Genomic DNA, 15,635 nt, shown 5'->3' with positions numbered 1-15,635 from the left:
AGAAATCTGTGTTAACATAGTCGGTTCTGTCTATAGCGGAACCAATGTTACCACGTCCTTGTGCACCCGGGGGACTGTTTACGAGGCAGCGCACAGGAAATGTGAGTAATGCACTGACGATTTGAATGGATGAAGAGGAGGCTGTGTTGCTTTTAAACAAAAAGGAAAGTTGTGCTTTTCTGGTTTAAGCGTCATAAGTTTCTAATCGATAGCGTTACAAGCTTTTACGGACTCCGGGTTAGGTTTAAAAAAAAAAAAACAATCAACGCAGGATGTTTGCGGGTTTACCTGAACTGGGCATCTCCAACGGCGAGGATCTTAAAGAAACACTGACCAACTGCACTGAGCCCCTGAAAGCCATCGATCAGTTTCAGGTAAACGCAGCATATCAAGGAGGGGGGGGGGACATGAGACTTATTTCTGTTCGATTTCGTCTTCTAAGCAAGTCTTCAGTCGTGCAGAAGTTACTGGGTCGACTGTCAGGAGTACACCGAGCTCAATGCACTTTGGGGTGTTTTTTTAAGACGTGCGGATTTTGCATTTACGCCTGTGTTTGTTGACGTTGAAATTGATTAATTTATTTCCGTTGTCGCTGCAAGAGTTCTAGTGTTATAAATAATTGTCCCCGTAGCAAAAAAACAAACAAACTAACGAGTTGATAAGACAGCGACGATGACATTGAGGGGAATCTCGAGTCGCCTGTTCAACGTGTGTAATTGAAGAACGGAATGGGTCGTGGTTTGAAGGGTCATGTGCAAACTGTATCTGGGAGAGGAGTTCTCAAGGCGATTCAAAAAACCATGCTGCTTTAAAAGACACAACCCCTAACCAGCTTCAGCTATGCTGTGTCTGCTGTAGTGCCGCGCCGCTCTGTAACTTCGCAATCCAATCTCTGCTGGCTGTGATCGCAGACGGAGAATGGCATCCTGCTGCCCACCCTGCAGTCGGCTCTCCCGTTCCTGGACCTGCACGGCACGCCTCGGCTCGAGTTCCACCAGTCGGTGTTCGACGAGCTGAGGGACAAGCTGATGGAGAGGGTGGCGGTCATCGCCGAGGGCAAGGACGCCGATCGGTACGTGTGGGCCAAAGGGGCCTCGCCTGACTGTCAGGCTGTCTTACACCGTTTAACTCGAAAGTATCCTCGGAGTGAGAGACAACCCCGGGTTGTGCAGTGCGTCAGGGCTTCTCAGCTCGCAGTAGCTCAGGTGGGCAGCTGCGTCATCATGTGTGGGCTGCAAGGGAACAAGTAATAGGTTTGTTCCCTGCTGAAACGGAGCCTTCTTCGGGTGTGAGAAAGACAGGGTAGTAAGCAAAGGTCATGTAATGTAATAATAATAATAATAATTGCTTACACTTATATAGCGCTTTTCTGGACACTCCACTCAAAGTGCTTTTACAGGTAATGGGGACTCCCCTCCACCACCACCAATGTGCAGCCCCACCTGGATGATGGTAGACGTTGTGTTTTCTTTCTTCTCTTTTCTGCATGGAATAAACCTATTACTTGTTCCCCTGCAGGCTTGCAGTCTGTGCATCCGTGCCATCAGCTCTTCACTTGTATGGGTGGTGTTGTTTTATTTCGGGGGTGTGCTTGATGTTTCAATGTGCTGTGTGCAGCCAGGAGCTGGAATGGAGCGCACTGGAAGGGCTGCACGCTCGGTTGCCCGCGTGTAGGACTGCACTGGTTTGCTCCCAGTCCTGCAGGCGCTGCTTGGAGTGGCTGACCCCGCCTGTCCGTGTCTCCCTCAGGTACAGCAAGCTGGAGGAGCTGCTGGAGAAGAGCTTCCCCCTGGTCAAGATGCCCTCCATCCAGCCGGTCGTCATGCAAGTCATGAAGCACCTGCCCAAGGCCAGTCCGCGCTGACCGCTGACCGCTGACCGCTCTCTGTGGGGCCAGTCTCTCTGGCTGTCCACTTCTCTTGTCTTTGTCTTGGAAAGGGTGCAGGAGTGGTGTCTGTCTCTCTCTTCATTGGGGTTTGTGGCTTGAGGTGACGTGCTTGCACCCTGTTGGACGCTGGGGGTGGGGTGGGGGTCTCCCAGCCCACCTCACCCCGCCCTGCCTGCCTGCTCTCTCCCCCCCCCTGCAGGTGCCGGAGAAGAAGCTGAAGCAGGTCATGGCCGACAAGGAGCTGTACAAGGTGTGCGCGGTGGAGGTGAAGAGGCAGATCTGGCAGGATAACCAGGCCCTGTTCGGGGACGAGGTCTCCCCTCTGCTCAAGCAGTACATCGTGGAGAAGGAGGCGGCGCTTTTCAGCAGCGAGCTGTCCGTCCTGCACAGCTTCTTCAGCCCCTCGCCCAAGATGCGCCGGCAGGGAGAGGTGAGGGGGCGGGGGCAGCACGCGGGGAACACGTGTGTGTGTGGGTGGGTGCGTGCCTGCGTATGCGTGTTTGCCCGTGCGTGGGAGTGCCTGTATGGGAGTGTGTGTGTGCACGCGTGCCTGCGTGTGTGTCCTCATTTCTGGAATGATTCGCGTGATCAGAAGCTTGTGGCCCACAGAAAAGCTGATGCCTTCTCTCTGCTGTGTTGTTTATTGCTTTTTGTTTGGCAGGATGATTTTCATATAAAGAGTCGTTTTTTTTTTTGTATCTGTGGGCAGGCGGTTTCCTGCCCAAATCCGTCACTCGGCGGCGCCTGGGCGAGAGTTTTGGATTTTGAAGGTTTTTTCCCTAAATCGGTGCCTGTGTTGTTTCTTGTGGCGCCTGTGCGCAGGTGGTGCTCAGGCTGACCCAGATGATCGGGAAGAGCGTGAAGCTGTACGACATGGTGCTGCAGTTCCTGCGCACGCTCTTCCTGCGCACTCGCAACGTCCACTACTGCACGCTCCGCGCCGAGCTGCTGATGTCGCTGCACGACCTGGACGTCAGCGAGATCTGCTCTGTCGACCCCTGCCACAAGGTGCGCCCGCCTGGCCTGCTCCTTCTGGAGCGTGGACACCCATGTGTCACCACCTCTTACGGGGGGTGTCCGCCCCCGACCAGTAGGGAATTAACAGAGCGGACGATCCCGGGTGCCGGCGTTCGGCGGCGAAGCGACGCAAGATCCTGCGATCTTCGGGGGGCCGAAATTGGAGGTCTCCGGCCCTGCTCCTGGAGAGCTCCAGTCCGGCGAGACTCAGAGTTTGCCATTGGGTCCCCAGTTTCTAAACACCAGGCACAATTTTTATACTGTGATCAGTGGGAACGGTCCGTTTTCTAGGTTTCAGTGATTCCAGAGATCATCCTGGATAAAAATCTGAAACTCCTTTGGCCTTGGAGTACCCTTCCCAGAACGGATTGCATGCTTATCTGATCTGTAACTTACAGGTGTTTCTCACCTCTTAAAAAAAAAAGGGGGGGGGAATTGAGTGACCCCCTAAGACTGACTCGATGGGGCTGGAGGCTGGTGATGACCTGTTTCTTGAATGCCTGTTCATCCCAGGAGTCCCTTGAGTAAAGGAGTGCAGAGAAAAGCCTTTAGCTCAGACGTTCCACTCTTGTAGAATAATGGCCTTGCTGAGATTTGCCGAACGCAGGAAAAGGGCTTTGAGGCATGAATATTTAACAAACACTCAAAATTGCTTGTTCTAAGGAGAACAGTTTGTCTGTTTTAAATTTCAGTTTCAAAATGAACCCCGAGTTAGGTGTTCGGGCCCCATTGCTCTGTTTTTGCGGATGTGGCCGTTTTGTCTCATCTAGTTTATCTCTATGAAGTGCTAAGAGCTCTGCCCCCCCCCTGAGAGTCACAGCGTCTGGGCTCTGCTTGTTTGTGTCGCCCCCCGCAGTTCACCTGGTGCCTGGACGCCTGCATCCGGGAGAAGTTTGTGGACGCCAAGCGGGCCAGGGAGCTGCAGGGCTTCCTGGATGGGGTCAAGAAAGGGCAGGAGCAAGTGCTGGGGTGAGCGGGGAGACTGGGGGGTGGGGGGGCGCTGTGCTCGGGGGGTAGGAGTGTCGCTGCGTGCGGCCGCCTGACCCCCCGCTGTCCGTGTGCTCCTCAGGGACCTGTCCATGATCCTCTGTGACCCCTTTGCCAGCAACACCCTGGTCCTGAGCACCGTGAGGAACCTGCAGGAGCTGCTGGGCCAGGACGCCCTGCCCAGGGTGAGCACTTCCCTTAATGACCTGGATTAAGTAGCTGGCGTGGGTAAGAAACCAGTCAGGAGGCAAGGAGCTGCTCATTGGAAAGGAATTCTGGCCTCTGGGCCTGCAGGGCAAGAGCTGTCCGTCCTTTCAGTCTGTAGGCTTTCAGTCTGATCTTCACTGCAAAGAAAGTTTTCTCTGACGTTAAAAATAAACCGTATCTAAACTGCCTCAGCTGTCTTGACTGCATCAGCTGCCTCAGCTGCCTCAGCTGCAGACACAATCTGGTTCAGTGACTTAGCGTCCTCTCTGCGTGTCTCCGTGCAGGACAGCCCGGACCTGCTCCTGCTGCTGCGCATGCTGTGTCTGGGGCAGGGCGCCTGGGACATGATTGACAGCCAGGTCTTCAAGGAGCCCCGCCTGGTACGAGCCGAGTTCGGCCGGCCTGCGTTCCGGCTGGCGGGGGCTGGGTGCGCGTGCGCAAGCCAGCGGGGAGTGTCTCCCCCTCTCCCCCCCCCCCGTGACTGTGCGGGTGCTGTCTCCCTCTAGGACCTGGAGGTGGTGACCCGGTTTCTGCCGGCCATGATGTCTGTGGTGGTGGACGACTACACCTTCACTGTGGAGCAGAGGCTGCCCACCGAGGAGAAGAGCAGCCTGACCTACCCCACCGCCCTGCCCGAGGCCTACACCAAGTCAGCGCCTCTCCGCCGCCCCCCACCTGCCTCTGTGTGCCTCGTGTGCTCCACGCTGCCTGTTTAGAGTGAAGTGGAAGTGTAGGGGACAGATCGCAGGGGAAGGTGTGAGGCACCCGATCTGGAAATGAAAGGGGAATTTTAAGAGGGTTAACCGTTCAGCGCTAGGGGCAGGCATGGGCACAGTCTAATAAGGACGCTTGTCTACTGATGCATTTCCCACATGCGTGTGCGTGTCTGTGCACCCGTGTGGCCTTATCCTTCTAACGCGGCCCTTGTAAAGAGCTGGGGCTCAGTAATGCAGCTCTGGTGGGCTGAGGGTCCGCTGTCCCCTCTCAGGTTCCTGCAGGAGAACCGCGTGGCCTGCGAGATGGGGCTGTACTACGTCCTGCACATCACCAAGCAGAGGAACAAGAACGCCCTGCAGAGGCTGCTGCCCGCCCTGGGTGAGTAGCTCTGGCCTCCGAGCCGAAAGCTGGACATCTGTGTTTGCAGGGTAGGGAGTCACGCCCCTGGCTGAGGCTGTAGCTCTGTCTCAGTCCTGTGCCCCTGGCTGAGGCTGTAGCTCTGTCTCAGTCCTGTGCCCCTGGCTGAGGCTGTAGCTCTGTCTCAGTCCTGTGCCCCTGGCTGAGGCTGTAGCTCTGTCTCAGTCCTGTGCCCCTGGCTGAGGCTGTAGCTCTGTGTCGGTGCCCCTGGCTGAGGCTGTAGCTCTGTCTCGGTCCTGTGCCCCTGGCTGAGGCTGTAGCTCTGTCTCAGTCCTGTGCCCCTGGCTGAGGCTGTAGCTCTGTCTCAGTCCTGAGTGTCTGTGCCCCTGGCTGAGGGTGTAGCTCTGTCTCAGTCCTGTGCCCCTGGCTGAGGCTGTAGCTCTGTCTCAGTCCTGTGCCCCTGGCTAAGGCTGTAGCTCTGTCTCAGTCCTGTGCCCCTGGCTGAGGCTGTAGCTCTGTCTCAGTCCTGTGCCCCTGGCTGAGGCTGTAGCTCTGTCTCAGTCCTGTGCCCCTGGCTGAGGCCGTGTTTCTGTCTGCCTGCAGCGGAGACCCACAACGACATGGCGCTGGGCGACATCTTCCTGCACCTCTTCACCGGCCACCTCACCCTGCTGTCCGACGACTTTGGCACGGAGGAGTTCTGCAACGCCGTCTTTGACGGCTTTCTCCTCACCTCCTTCTCCAGGTATCCCTCCACCTTCCTGGTAACAAGGGGTGGGCAACATTGGAATATTGCTGGAGCTCTGTGAATGTGGGAAGTCTCTTGGTGTGTTCACTGTATCGCTAGCTTTCTATGATATCTATAATATTTCTATTCCATCGGGACAGTGGGGAGCCACTTTTCCACAGTGTTCTGGTATTTTACCCCATTAATGCACTGCGGGCCTCAGGTTCTCTGACAGTCATCGCTCACGGGACTACAGTCCCCACAGTCCTCTTTTTGTAACTGGGTCTGGGTTTGTATCGGTCAGCTAGTGTGAGCGCGCTGTGTCTCAGCTGTGTGCAGAAGGGTGGTGGGAGGTGAGGGTTCTGGCCCCAAGCAGTCAGGACTTGTGCGTCCCCCTGTGCCGCGCTGGCTAACTGCTCCTGTGTTCCAGTAAGGAGAACGTGCACAGACACATCCTGCGATTGCTGCTGCACCTGCATCACAAAGTGCTGCCCTCCCGGCTGGAGACTCTCCTCAAGGCCCTGGAGCCGCCCAAGCAGGTGAGCTCACGCAGCCCGCTGCGGACTGTCCGAGCAGTGTAGTGGTGCCCACACTCCCACCCTGACCTGCATGGGGCAGATTCACTGGAGCTGGTAGAGCAAGGCAAGTGCCTGGGGACTGTTCTGGACTCCCCAGCTTAATTTCGAAGCCAATAACGACTTGGTCCTCAGAAAAGGTCAACAGCGTCTATCAGGAAGCTGGAGTATTTTAAGGTCGATGCTTCATTGTCGATTTTGTTCTACCGGTCCTCCCTTGAATCTGCTCTCATTTTTACCCCGATCTGCTGGTTCGGCAGCCTGAATCCGAGAGGCAGGCCTTCTGTGTCATGATGTATGGATATCGTTGCTCCTGTCTGAACACCAACCCTGCTGCTCTAACACAACTTACCCCCCCAGGGACCCTTTTCCACCATGCCTTAGTTTGTTGTGTTGGTCGTACTTAAGCAGTGCTATGAGGTGTGTAGCTTTCTCAGGACACACCTGAAGAAGGCTCCACGGGCGAAACGTTGTTTTCTTTCTTCTCTTTCCAGCATGGGATAAACCTATGACTTGTTCCTTTGTAGCTTGCTCATGTCCGTGTTAGTGCGCACGCTGGCCCTGCCGAGCCGAGCCCCTCCACTCACGGCCCTGCCTCTCCCCACAGAGCAGCGAGCCCGTGCGCGAGCTCTACGCCCAGCTGGCGGAGAAGCTGGACGCCCAGAAGAAGAGCCCCGCCCCGGCCCCGGAGGCCCCCTCTCTGGACCTGGGGCTGCACCCGGTCTCCGTGCCCCCCGCCGGGCCTGGCGCCGCCCCGCTGTGAGAGAGCCCGCGGGCCCGGGCCCCGTAAGGAGCCGCCTCGACATCTTGGATTTCCTGCAGGCTGCCCGCAGGTGGCTTCTCATTGTTCCGATTGGGTAATTAATAGGGCAGCCGTAATGGGTCTCCAGATTCAAAGATCCGCAGGACCGAGGGGATCAAATTTATAATTCTGTGCTTTTCAGACCCAGGGGGGGTGGGGGGGGGAGAAAAGACCTTCATCTGAAAGCCCTCAGTGCAAGAGAGCTGGTTGTCACCCTGGCTCTGAAAACCAAGCAGCCCCCCCTCTCCTTCTCCAGTGTACAGCTAAAATGGGCTTTTTCTGCGGCCTCCCTGATTCCGGGGGAAACCCTAGTTTTAACTTTTTGCCGAGCTGAGCTATTTTGTCGTGCTCTGGATGGTCCCGCGCCGCTTCCCATGAGGCCATGCGGCGAGAACAGAGCCTTTTTTCGCTCAGCCCCCCCACGGTTGTCCTCCTGATCGGAGCAGCAGGAGCAGGGACAGGGAGGAACTCGGGGGCTGGAAGAGCTTCCACGAAATCCGCATTCTTTGAACCTGGCCGGCTGTACACAGTCAGCGATTGATTCTTGTGTTCACTCAAAATGAAGTTCAGGATTTTTTTTAAGTGCAGTTTTAACAGACTTGAAGCGGCATTATTCAGTAGAGCTGTAGTATGTCAGACACCTTGCATATTCAAGCATGTATATTTTTTTAATACAGAGCGTTGGAAGGGTGTTTACGGTATATTTTCATATTTTGGCAAGTGTGCGTAGGATTTAGGACTGTGTGTGCAGAAGTGTAGATCTGTGTGCGTGTGTGCAGAAAGCAGGCTGTAAATAAAGTTTTTTTTGAGATTTGGGAGTGTTTTTTGTGAGGCTAAAAACGGTCATGGAGGAGGAGGAGGCCCATCTGGGTGTCGGCTTCAACAACATGACTGGGAACCTTGTTCCCCACTCCCACAACTCTCTGTGTAAGGTCCCTCCTGTTTCTTCTCGGTTTGGGTGAGTTTTTGGAATATAAACAGGTGTTCACCTGCTCACCTGCTGTCAGGGACACCTGCTGTTTCCCGTTGCACTCCAACAGGGCTGCACCTGTGCTGGGAAGCGTGGGGCGCCCAGAGACGCCCTACTGTTCCCCGGAGGCTCTTGCAGGCACACTGCCCATCAATCAGCTGGGCAGGGAATTTGACTAAATATTCCCTGTGCCCGTCAGCTCCCCCACAGCGCCAGCCCCCTCTGCAGACGGGGAAAGCACCAGGGCTCAGGGTAGGGTCCTCTTTGTGGAACGCGAAACCCTGCCCTTCTGATCCATATCCCAGTCGCTGTGGATGGGAGGAGTCACCCTTTATGGACTGTACTGGTCCGACTGGGACCGGATGGCTGTTCTAGAACCTGAAACCAGAGCCTTAACAGTTAGGTAAGTATATATGTATGTACCTGAAGAAAGAAGCTTAGAAGCGACAGGTTGTCTGAACTATTGTATTCATGCAGCAGGTGAGAAAATACTGGAGTAAGACCAAGCTAGGACCTTTTCCCATTCGGAAGGGGAGCCAGCCTGAGCCGCTGGAAAGAGGGGGCGAAGGGGAGTGCTCGGACAGCGGGGAGGGCGTCCTTGCCTCAGCAGGGCCGCTCGGGCTCGGGCCGGCTCCTCTTCCTCTCCGGGGCACCGGGGCTGCAGCACACGGTCTCCAGGTGCTGCCCCGCGGCGTCGCGCCTGACCAGCGTCGCCTCGAACAGGGCGGGGTCCCAGCCGCCCGCCTGGCCCCCCGGGAACGCTAGCCCGTGCGCGCGCTCTCCGGGGCCGGCTGATCCCCTGGCCGGAGCGCGCCTTCCGCCGCGGGGTGGCGGCACGTCCACCACGGGAGGGTCCCGCCCGGCCCGTCTCTCCGGATCTGGATCTGGATCTGGATCCGGTTCCGGCTCCGGCCCGGGCGTGGGGAACCTCAGGCGGGGCAACGCGTGGTCCTTGGTCCTTACTCCCCACGATCCGGCTCTGCCTTCCTCGCCCGGGCCCGTCCGCAGATCCAGCCGGGCCAGCTGGAGCAGGAGGGCGTCCCGGGCTGGGAGAGGCGGGGTCGGTGTGCCCGTCCCGCGGGCGGGTGCCTGGGGAGGCCCGGCTCTGCAAGGGGAGGCGGAGTTCGAGGAATCGGGATGGGTGGCTTTTCAGCAGCTTTGCATGAGGAAACTGCAGAGCTTTTTGGGAAACCTCTCTAATCGCTAGCGGGATATACTTTCAGCTGTGCCATAACCACTATTTTTAACAAGAAAAGTTTAAGTCGAGTGTGAAAAGTAGAGAGAAGAAAAGGTGTTGAGCCTTCTTGAGCTGTGAAGATGTTGAAGAAGCAGGTATTCTTCAGTAAGAGGTCTGATCGTCACAGCAGTAGCCCCTTCCCAAATAACCAGCCCCCACACCTGCTGGGCCCTGTGTGGCGCCCCCCGGAGGCCTGGACGACGGGGCGCCCAGACGTGGGCGGGGCGTCCTCCTCCAGCATCACCTCGAAGAGCTGCCTGAGCCTGGCGGGCCTGCTGGCTCTTGGCTGACCCCTGGCCTGCACGCGGACGACCCTGGCTGGACAGGAGCAGAGAGGACAGGCCTGGTGGGGCGGGTGAGAGTTTCTCCGGTTCCTTCCTGAAAGCGAAGGATTTGTTTGTAACTTGCTCCAAAAAGGAGGATCAGACCTGGCACTGGGGGGGGGGACACTATTGCTTGAATGGATCTGCTGCCTTGTTTGTTAACTTGTTTCTATGCTCAGTCCCAAGTTTCAAAACGACCTCACTTTTCCAGCATGAAATCCGCTGCCTTCACCACAAGGAACTGTCAGCATCTCAGCCTCTTCACCCTTATTCCTGTCTACACTGCTGACACTCCAGGCAGCACACCTGAATGAGGGCAGGTTTAAACCTCAGAAACTGTTAGAGCACCGACACCAAGTACAAAGCCTCTTCAAAGCTCGAAGAGTTGAAAGAAAATTTGTCATTATTGCCCAAACACAGACAATGGGACTCCATCGGGCTGAGACGAAGGCCCTGAAGACAGGGGGGGTTGCCCAGGACCAGGAGCTGCTGCTGTCCAGGTGTGTGCTGTGTCCTGGCTGTGGTCCGAACTGTGGGCGTGTCCTCACCTGGCATGATCCCGGAGCACTGGGAGATGGGGGGGCCGCACAGCTCCACGGGCAGCAGAGGCTGGAGGCTGCAAGACAGGGAGGGGCTCGGCTGTAAATCCCAGGGAAACCTACATCCTGTTTAGTCATTTTTACACCATTGACTTCTCAGGGAGCTGGTGGACCGCATGTCCGCTCTCGGGACCAAATTTGTCCCGATTGACAACATTTTCATGTAGGCTTCACGTCTCACCGAACCCAGTGTGTGAGGACACTGGACAAGGAGATGGAAATGAATTAAAATCAGCCAAAACCCTCAAAGCTGTCCCCTACTCTAGCTGTGCATGGTGAAGGATAATTTGCCTTAAGATAAATACATTATCTAAATAAGTAATGATAACTGCATCTGAATAACCAGACTAAGGAAAATTATAAATTAATTTTTTTAAGTCTTTTAATCTGCCCACGCCTCCGGCAGTAGGTGGAGTGTGTCCTTCTATCCCTGCCCCTGCGCCTTACCAGGACGTCCTGCTCCAAACTCTCCCGGTGCCTCCGAGCCCTCGCTGCCCGGGACTGCGCTGTGTGGGCTTCCGGCTCCCTCCAGCGGGACTGACCGGTATCCGCTCCGCCGGACTCCTCAGGGGCTCGGCGGTCTGCGCAGCTCCCACTGGCCACTGAGGATCTTCCTTCTGCGTGTTCCCTGTGCTGGGAGGGCCTGTGGTCTGGGCAGAGCAGACGGGGGTGAGAAAGCGCGAGAGTTTGAAAGGATCTGAAAGTACACCTCACCCTCACTGTGTTTATATATTTCCTTTTCTCATCATACACGCACCTCTCTTCTATATGAATGGGGTTCACGTGGTGTTAGACGTGTTGGGTCTTTCGACCTGCCTGCGAAGCGAATCTCCCACTTGGGACGATAAAAGGGAACTCAGCAGAAGAGTCCCCTTCGCAGCGCACACTGCGAAACAGCTTCGGTGTTGGACGGCCCTGTGTTTTCCCTTCGCGGGCACTGTTGAGTACTTGACCTTTAACACCGCTTTCAGAAACGGGAACCTTTGCCGGATTTGGAAAGGGATTTGGTACTGGATCCCTGGATTAGTTTGAATTCTCTGTAGTCTGAACGGTGTGATGGGGAAACAGACGAGGTGAGGTTATATTCTGCGAAGAAGGGAAATGCAGAATTTGGGGGGCTGATCCAGCTCTCTCTCAGTGGAATAGGGGACAGAAGAGCTCTTCCACATGAAAAGAGGAGCTCAAGATCTTCTGGGGACTAATGTCTGTGAAGGACTGTTTCTGGGACTGAGCAGGCTTCTCCGGAAGGGGACCACTGGTACATCCGGGGAGCCCGGAGGGTTTCCGCAAGCCAGCAGTTTTCTTTACACACGGAGGAGCGGGAGGCTGGAACAGGCTGCCCAGTCCTGCTGTTCGGGCAGGTTTCCCCTCGATCCTTCAAGAAACGGCTGCCTTACTGATCCAGGTAAGCCAAGCTCATTTGCATCACTGGACTGATGATCTATTGACAGGATAGACCTGATCAACAATATCCAGCCCCTAGCGGTTACTCTAGGAGTTCAATCCTGGCAAGTCTTTCCTCCTTACAAGGAGGGCGTCTTGTTTTTGTTCCAGGCAGCATCTATCCGAGCAGTGCTGGCTGTGCAGGTGGGCTTCCCTTGAGGGCCCTGGTGCTGAGATTCACAGCCTCGCGGAGCACAGCACAGCTCTGGGGCCACAGGCCAGGGGCAGGCCCCTCCCGAAAGAAAGAGGGGGGAAAAAGCAGGATTCCTTCCAGTTACCTGGAGGAGGAATCCTGAACCTCCGCGCTTCTCTTGGGCTGCTGGCCGGGATCCGCAGAGCGGATGAGCCTTCTTCCGGAGGCTGCTACCTGGAAACACGGCACAGCCAGGAGAGAGAGAGAGAAATCACCGTGCCGCACTGGGCCTCTGGAACGTTTTGCTGGGAGGTTATGGGAGTTGTGGGAGTCGGTTAAAACGAGGACAGGCTGTTGGCGTCACTCTCTGCTTCTCCCAGAAGGAAGAATCGAACCTGCGGTTTCACTGTTGCCTGACCCTCTTCATGCCAGGTTAGAGATTCTCTGAGCTCTGCGCACCCAGGTCCCAGCTGCCCACTCGTTAGGTCCCTGCTTTGAGTTACACGGTTCCTTTGCCTGCAGTTGGCGATTGTCTGAAACGAACTGAGGCCGTGAGCCACACAGTTCGCGTGTTCTTAACCCCTTCAGTGTTAATCCTAAGACACCGCCGACCGGAGAGCGAACCGGCGCGTCGGGGGATAGCTGAAGACCCACCCCTCTCCGGACCTGATGCGGGGCGGTCGCAGTCCGAGTCCCGGCGCCCCGTTGGTCACGCGTGGGGCTGCGCTGTCCTATCGCCTTCCCCACGCACACCACGGTGTCCAGAGCCCGCGCCGGCCGCGGCGTGGACTTGCCTCGGTCGCTCCGGCCCTCCGATCCGTTCATGAGCCTGTGGCGGAAGAGCTAGCTATCAGTGCGCGCTTCCACGCGGGAGAGAGGACACGGAGCTGGCGGTGCACTTTCCCGTCGTACCGTGCAATAGCTCCCCACTTCGTCCGCCTACACATTCCCCGGTGCTCCCCAGAAACGTTCTCATTATCCCCGCGCCTTAGGAAGGGGGCACTTTAAGTTGCAATTAACAAATGGATCAGAAATGCCGCACATCCGCCTGCAACTCCATCTCATTTTGAATTCCTTTCAGGGTCTCCACGTTAAACCGCTGACCTCCCCAGGCGCTGAAGGCCTCACCGGCGCCCTGTGCCGTACAGCTGTCGCGACAGAAAGACGGTGGATCTGCCGCCCCCCCCCCACGTACCGACACTGCAGGCCCGCTCCTCCATCCAGGTAAACAACCGGCCTGGCTGGTTGCCCTGGAAACCGCAGGAGCTCTCCAACCGCCGCCGGTTACTGCGCGAGGAGCCCGTATAAAGGGGACACTGTACGGCGGGGGCACCCTACGATTCCCGGAGGGGTTCGGCTCGCCCGCTCCTCTATATATTATTAGGGGCTCCCAGCCCTGCGCCGGGCGGCCCGCACCCCAGCTGCTTCCCGGTCCCGTCGAGCGCTCGAGTGGGACGGTTTGTACGCTTAATTGAGCCCAATAATAGGAATGATCTGGAAGAATCACGTTCTCGTGGGTTTCCACCCACAGTCGGACACACTGGGAGGATAATCGGCTTTTTTTTTGGGGGGGTGGGACTGGCATTAGTGTGAGTGTGTGGGTGTCTGCTTGTGTCCTGCGATGGACTGGCGTCCCCTCCAGGGTCTACCCTGCCTTGCGCCCGTTGCTTGCTGGGATAGGCTCCGGCTCCCCAGCGCGACCCGGTGTTGGAAAACCGCTTAGAAAAAGGCCGTTTTTTCATTGCCCATCTAAGGCACGCATTTGTACCCGGGGGTTGCGACACGCGTGAGGCGACGTCGATCCGTCCTGCCGGGGCTGTTAAAAGAGAGCGGCAGCATTTCAGGACAAAACGGCCGTGACGGTTCTACACCCCTCCCTGGCAACGTCCCGGCGTCTCCATGGCAACATCCTCTCTCCCTTCCGTCCTCGCGCCGCGAGGGGGGAATGTCTTCAGTCTCTCCGGCTCTGGCGCACAGAACAGCTGGAGAGCCGGCGGCGCGTCTGCATTATACATGAGCCGCGAGTTGAGGCTCGTCCGTGCACAGGGAATTACACATACCTGGCCCGGCCTGTCATCAGCGAGCAGACTGTACCAGCGGGGAGAAATGCCGGCTCGCAGCCCTCGATGCTTGGGCGCGTATTTAATATTAACCAGCGCTATGTAGCATTTCGTACAGAAGGGACCTGGCTTTATCGGTCTTGGGCTCAAGCTGGTTTGCCTGCACAAAGGATTCATTTCTCAGACAGTTCAGGTCGTGGCAGTCGCTGGTGTCCGGTGGGGATTTTGTATTTATTTTTTTTTTGCAACTATTCGTATACGAGTTTCAGCGACCGAGCCTGTGAGCGGCGGAGCTGCAGGCTTGCGCCAGCTGCGGGCGCCCTGACCGCTGGCGAGCCGAGACCCCCCACCCTCACCCCCCGACGCCGAGCATCGCTGTTGCAGGAGACCGGTGCGGGGATGCGCTGCCTGTCCGGCTGAGGAGAACATCACGGGCGGTTCCGCCACCCAGCGAAGCGAGTCCACAGCGACGGGCAGGTCCTGATTCCGGATCACCCCCGACATCTGCTCTCCCGCCCCACTCCGCCCCCCCGCTGTCTCATGCCCGGTCTGCCCGCCCCGCGCGATGGACCCGGCCGTGCTCATCTTCCTGCTGTACGTCATGATCGCCCACGAGCTGGTGTGCGGCTGGGTGCAGTACCGGCGGCAGGCGGCCAAGCCGCGGAAACAGCCCGGGCCCGTCTGGACCTCCGGGTAAGTGGACCGACCCGGGGCCTCCCAGGACCGCCTGGGGCGGGGCGGACTGAGGAGGGGTGAGGGGGTCACCCAGGGTACCCGTACTATATCGAGGGTGGGAGGAGAAAGAGCAGCTGTGTCCTGTTGCCCCGAGTACACGATTATTCTGCTCTCTGGCGACATTCCCGCTCGTGACCAACCCCTGTCCAGTGGGAGGTCAGCACACGGGCGGGACGTGCTTCACCGAGAGCCGAGTGGCGGAGCCGCTTCACGCGAAATTCTTCACCGCAACGAGCCAATCAGAACTGCAGCAGGGATCCCCGAGCCGGAGAGAGACGCTGTCCATAGGCGCAGCGACGCTGCTCTCCGTCCGGGCATCTGACTATTTTAAAATAAAGTTGAACATTTTCTTACCTTTTAACACTTCTACTGCTGAAACAAAGGGGGCGCCATCCCCCCAGCACCGCTAACAGGAATGTGGGCGCGCCTGTGGCCCGGGGCCGGCGTTGCTGTATCGCAGCCCCGGTATCCCAATATTGGGGCTCTTCCTTCTCGCCCCCGCCAGGGCTCCACGCAGGTCACCTGCTTCCCAGCTGATTAACCCACGTGTGTCATTAAAGCGCTGGTTCTGGCGAAGGGCGACACTGGGATGACTGGGCCCGGCCCGGCCCGGCGCTTCTGGGCTGACCTCTCTCTCTCTCTCTCTCTCTCTCTCTCTCTCTCTCTCTCTCTCTCTCTCTCTCGTCCTGTCCAGGGGGTGGAGGCCGCCGACCCGGGGGCTGCCCAGGGTCAGCAGCCAGCCCGTGAGGACGGAGAGAGCGCGAGACTGGAGGAAGAGCGGGAGGATAGTGAGGAAGGCCTGAGAGGAAGAGGAGGAGCTGACGGGAGGATCATTCTCACGCGCAAGGAGCTTTTGAA

At 57.4% G+C, this 15,635-nt stretch overlaps 2 protein-coding genes across 6 annotated transcripts; one reads left to right on the top strand and one right to left on the bottom strand.

The window, feature by feature from the left end:
- The first annotated feature begins 68 nt into the window (after positions 1 to 68).
- Positions 69 to 8,088, top strand: nelfb (negative elongation factor complex member B). The gene is made up of 13 exons (XM_088614859.1): positions 69 to 374; positions 912 to 1,072; positions 1,750 to 1,849; positions 2,088 to 2,318; positions 2,711 to 2,896; positions 3,762 to 3,874; positions 3,975 to 4,077; positions 4,384 to 4,479; positions 4,606 to 4,748; positions 5,088 to 5,194; positions 5,777 to 5,918; positions 6,331 to 6,439; positions 7,083 to 8,088. The coding sequence occupies exons 1-13, from the start codon at positions 273 to 275 to the stop codon at positions 7,236 to 7,238; spliced, it is 1,749 nt and encodes a 582-aa protein (XP_088470985.1). The 5' UTR covers positions 69 to 272; the 3' UTR covers positions 7,239 to 8,088.
- Positions 8,089 to 8,698: 610 nt separating this feature from the next.
- Positions 8,699 to 15,473, bottom strand: LOC148643823 (uncharacterized). 5 transcript variants are annotated; one of them, XM_088614872.1, is made up of 6 exons: positions 15,132 to 15,473; positions 12,637 to 12,811; positions 10,854 to 11,056; positions 10,356 to 10,423; positions 9,646 to 9,862; positions 8,699 to 9,352 (listed from the first exon to the last, which is right to left on the bottom strand). In XM_088614872.1, the coding sequence occupies exons 2-6, from the start codon at positions 12,805 to 12,807 to the stop codon at positions 8,851 to 8,853; spliced, it is 1,161 nt and encodes a 386-aa protein (XP_088470998.1). In that variant the 5' UTR covers positions 12,808 to 12,811; positions 15,132 to 15,473; the 3' UTR covers positions 8,699 to 8,850. The 5 variants fall into 5 exon arrangements, with proteins under 5 accessions (XP_088470998.1, XP_088470997.1, XP_088470996.1 ...); XM_088614871.1 differs by lacking the exon at positions 15,132 to 15,473 and adding an exon at positions 13,178 to 13,278; XM_088614870.1 differs by lacking the exon at positions 15,132 to 15,473 and adding an exon at positions 12,895 to 13,086.
- Between the last annotated feature and the right edge of the window lie 162 nt (positions 15,474 to 15,635).

The sequence above is a fragment of the Lepisosteus platostomus genome, chromosome 21, assembly GCF_059453375.1.
Source record: "Lepisosteus platostomus isolate fLepPlt1 chromosome 21, fLepPlt1.hap1, whole genome shotgun sequence".
In the NCBI taxonomy this organism is placed as follows: Eukaryota; Metazoa; Chordata; class Actinopteri; order Semionotiformes; family Lepisosteidae; genus Lepisosteus; species Lepisosteus platostomus.
Note: the sequence above shows the minus strand (reverse complement) of the source record. Positions and strands in the feature narration are given on the sequence as shown.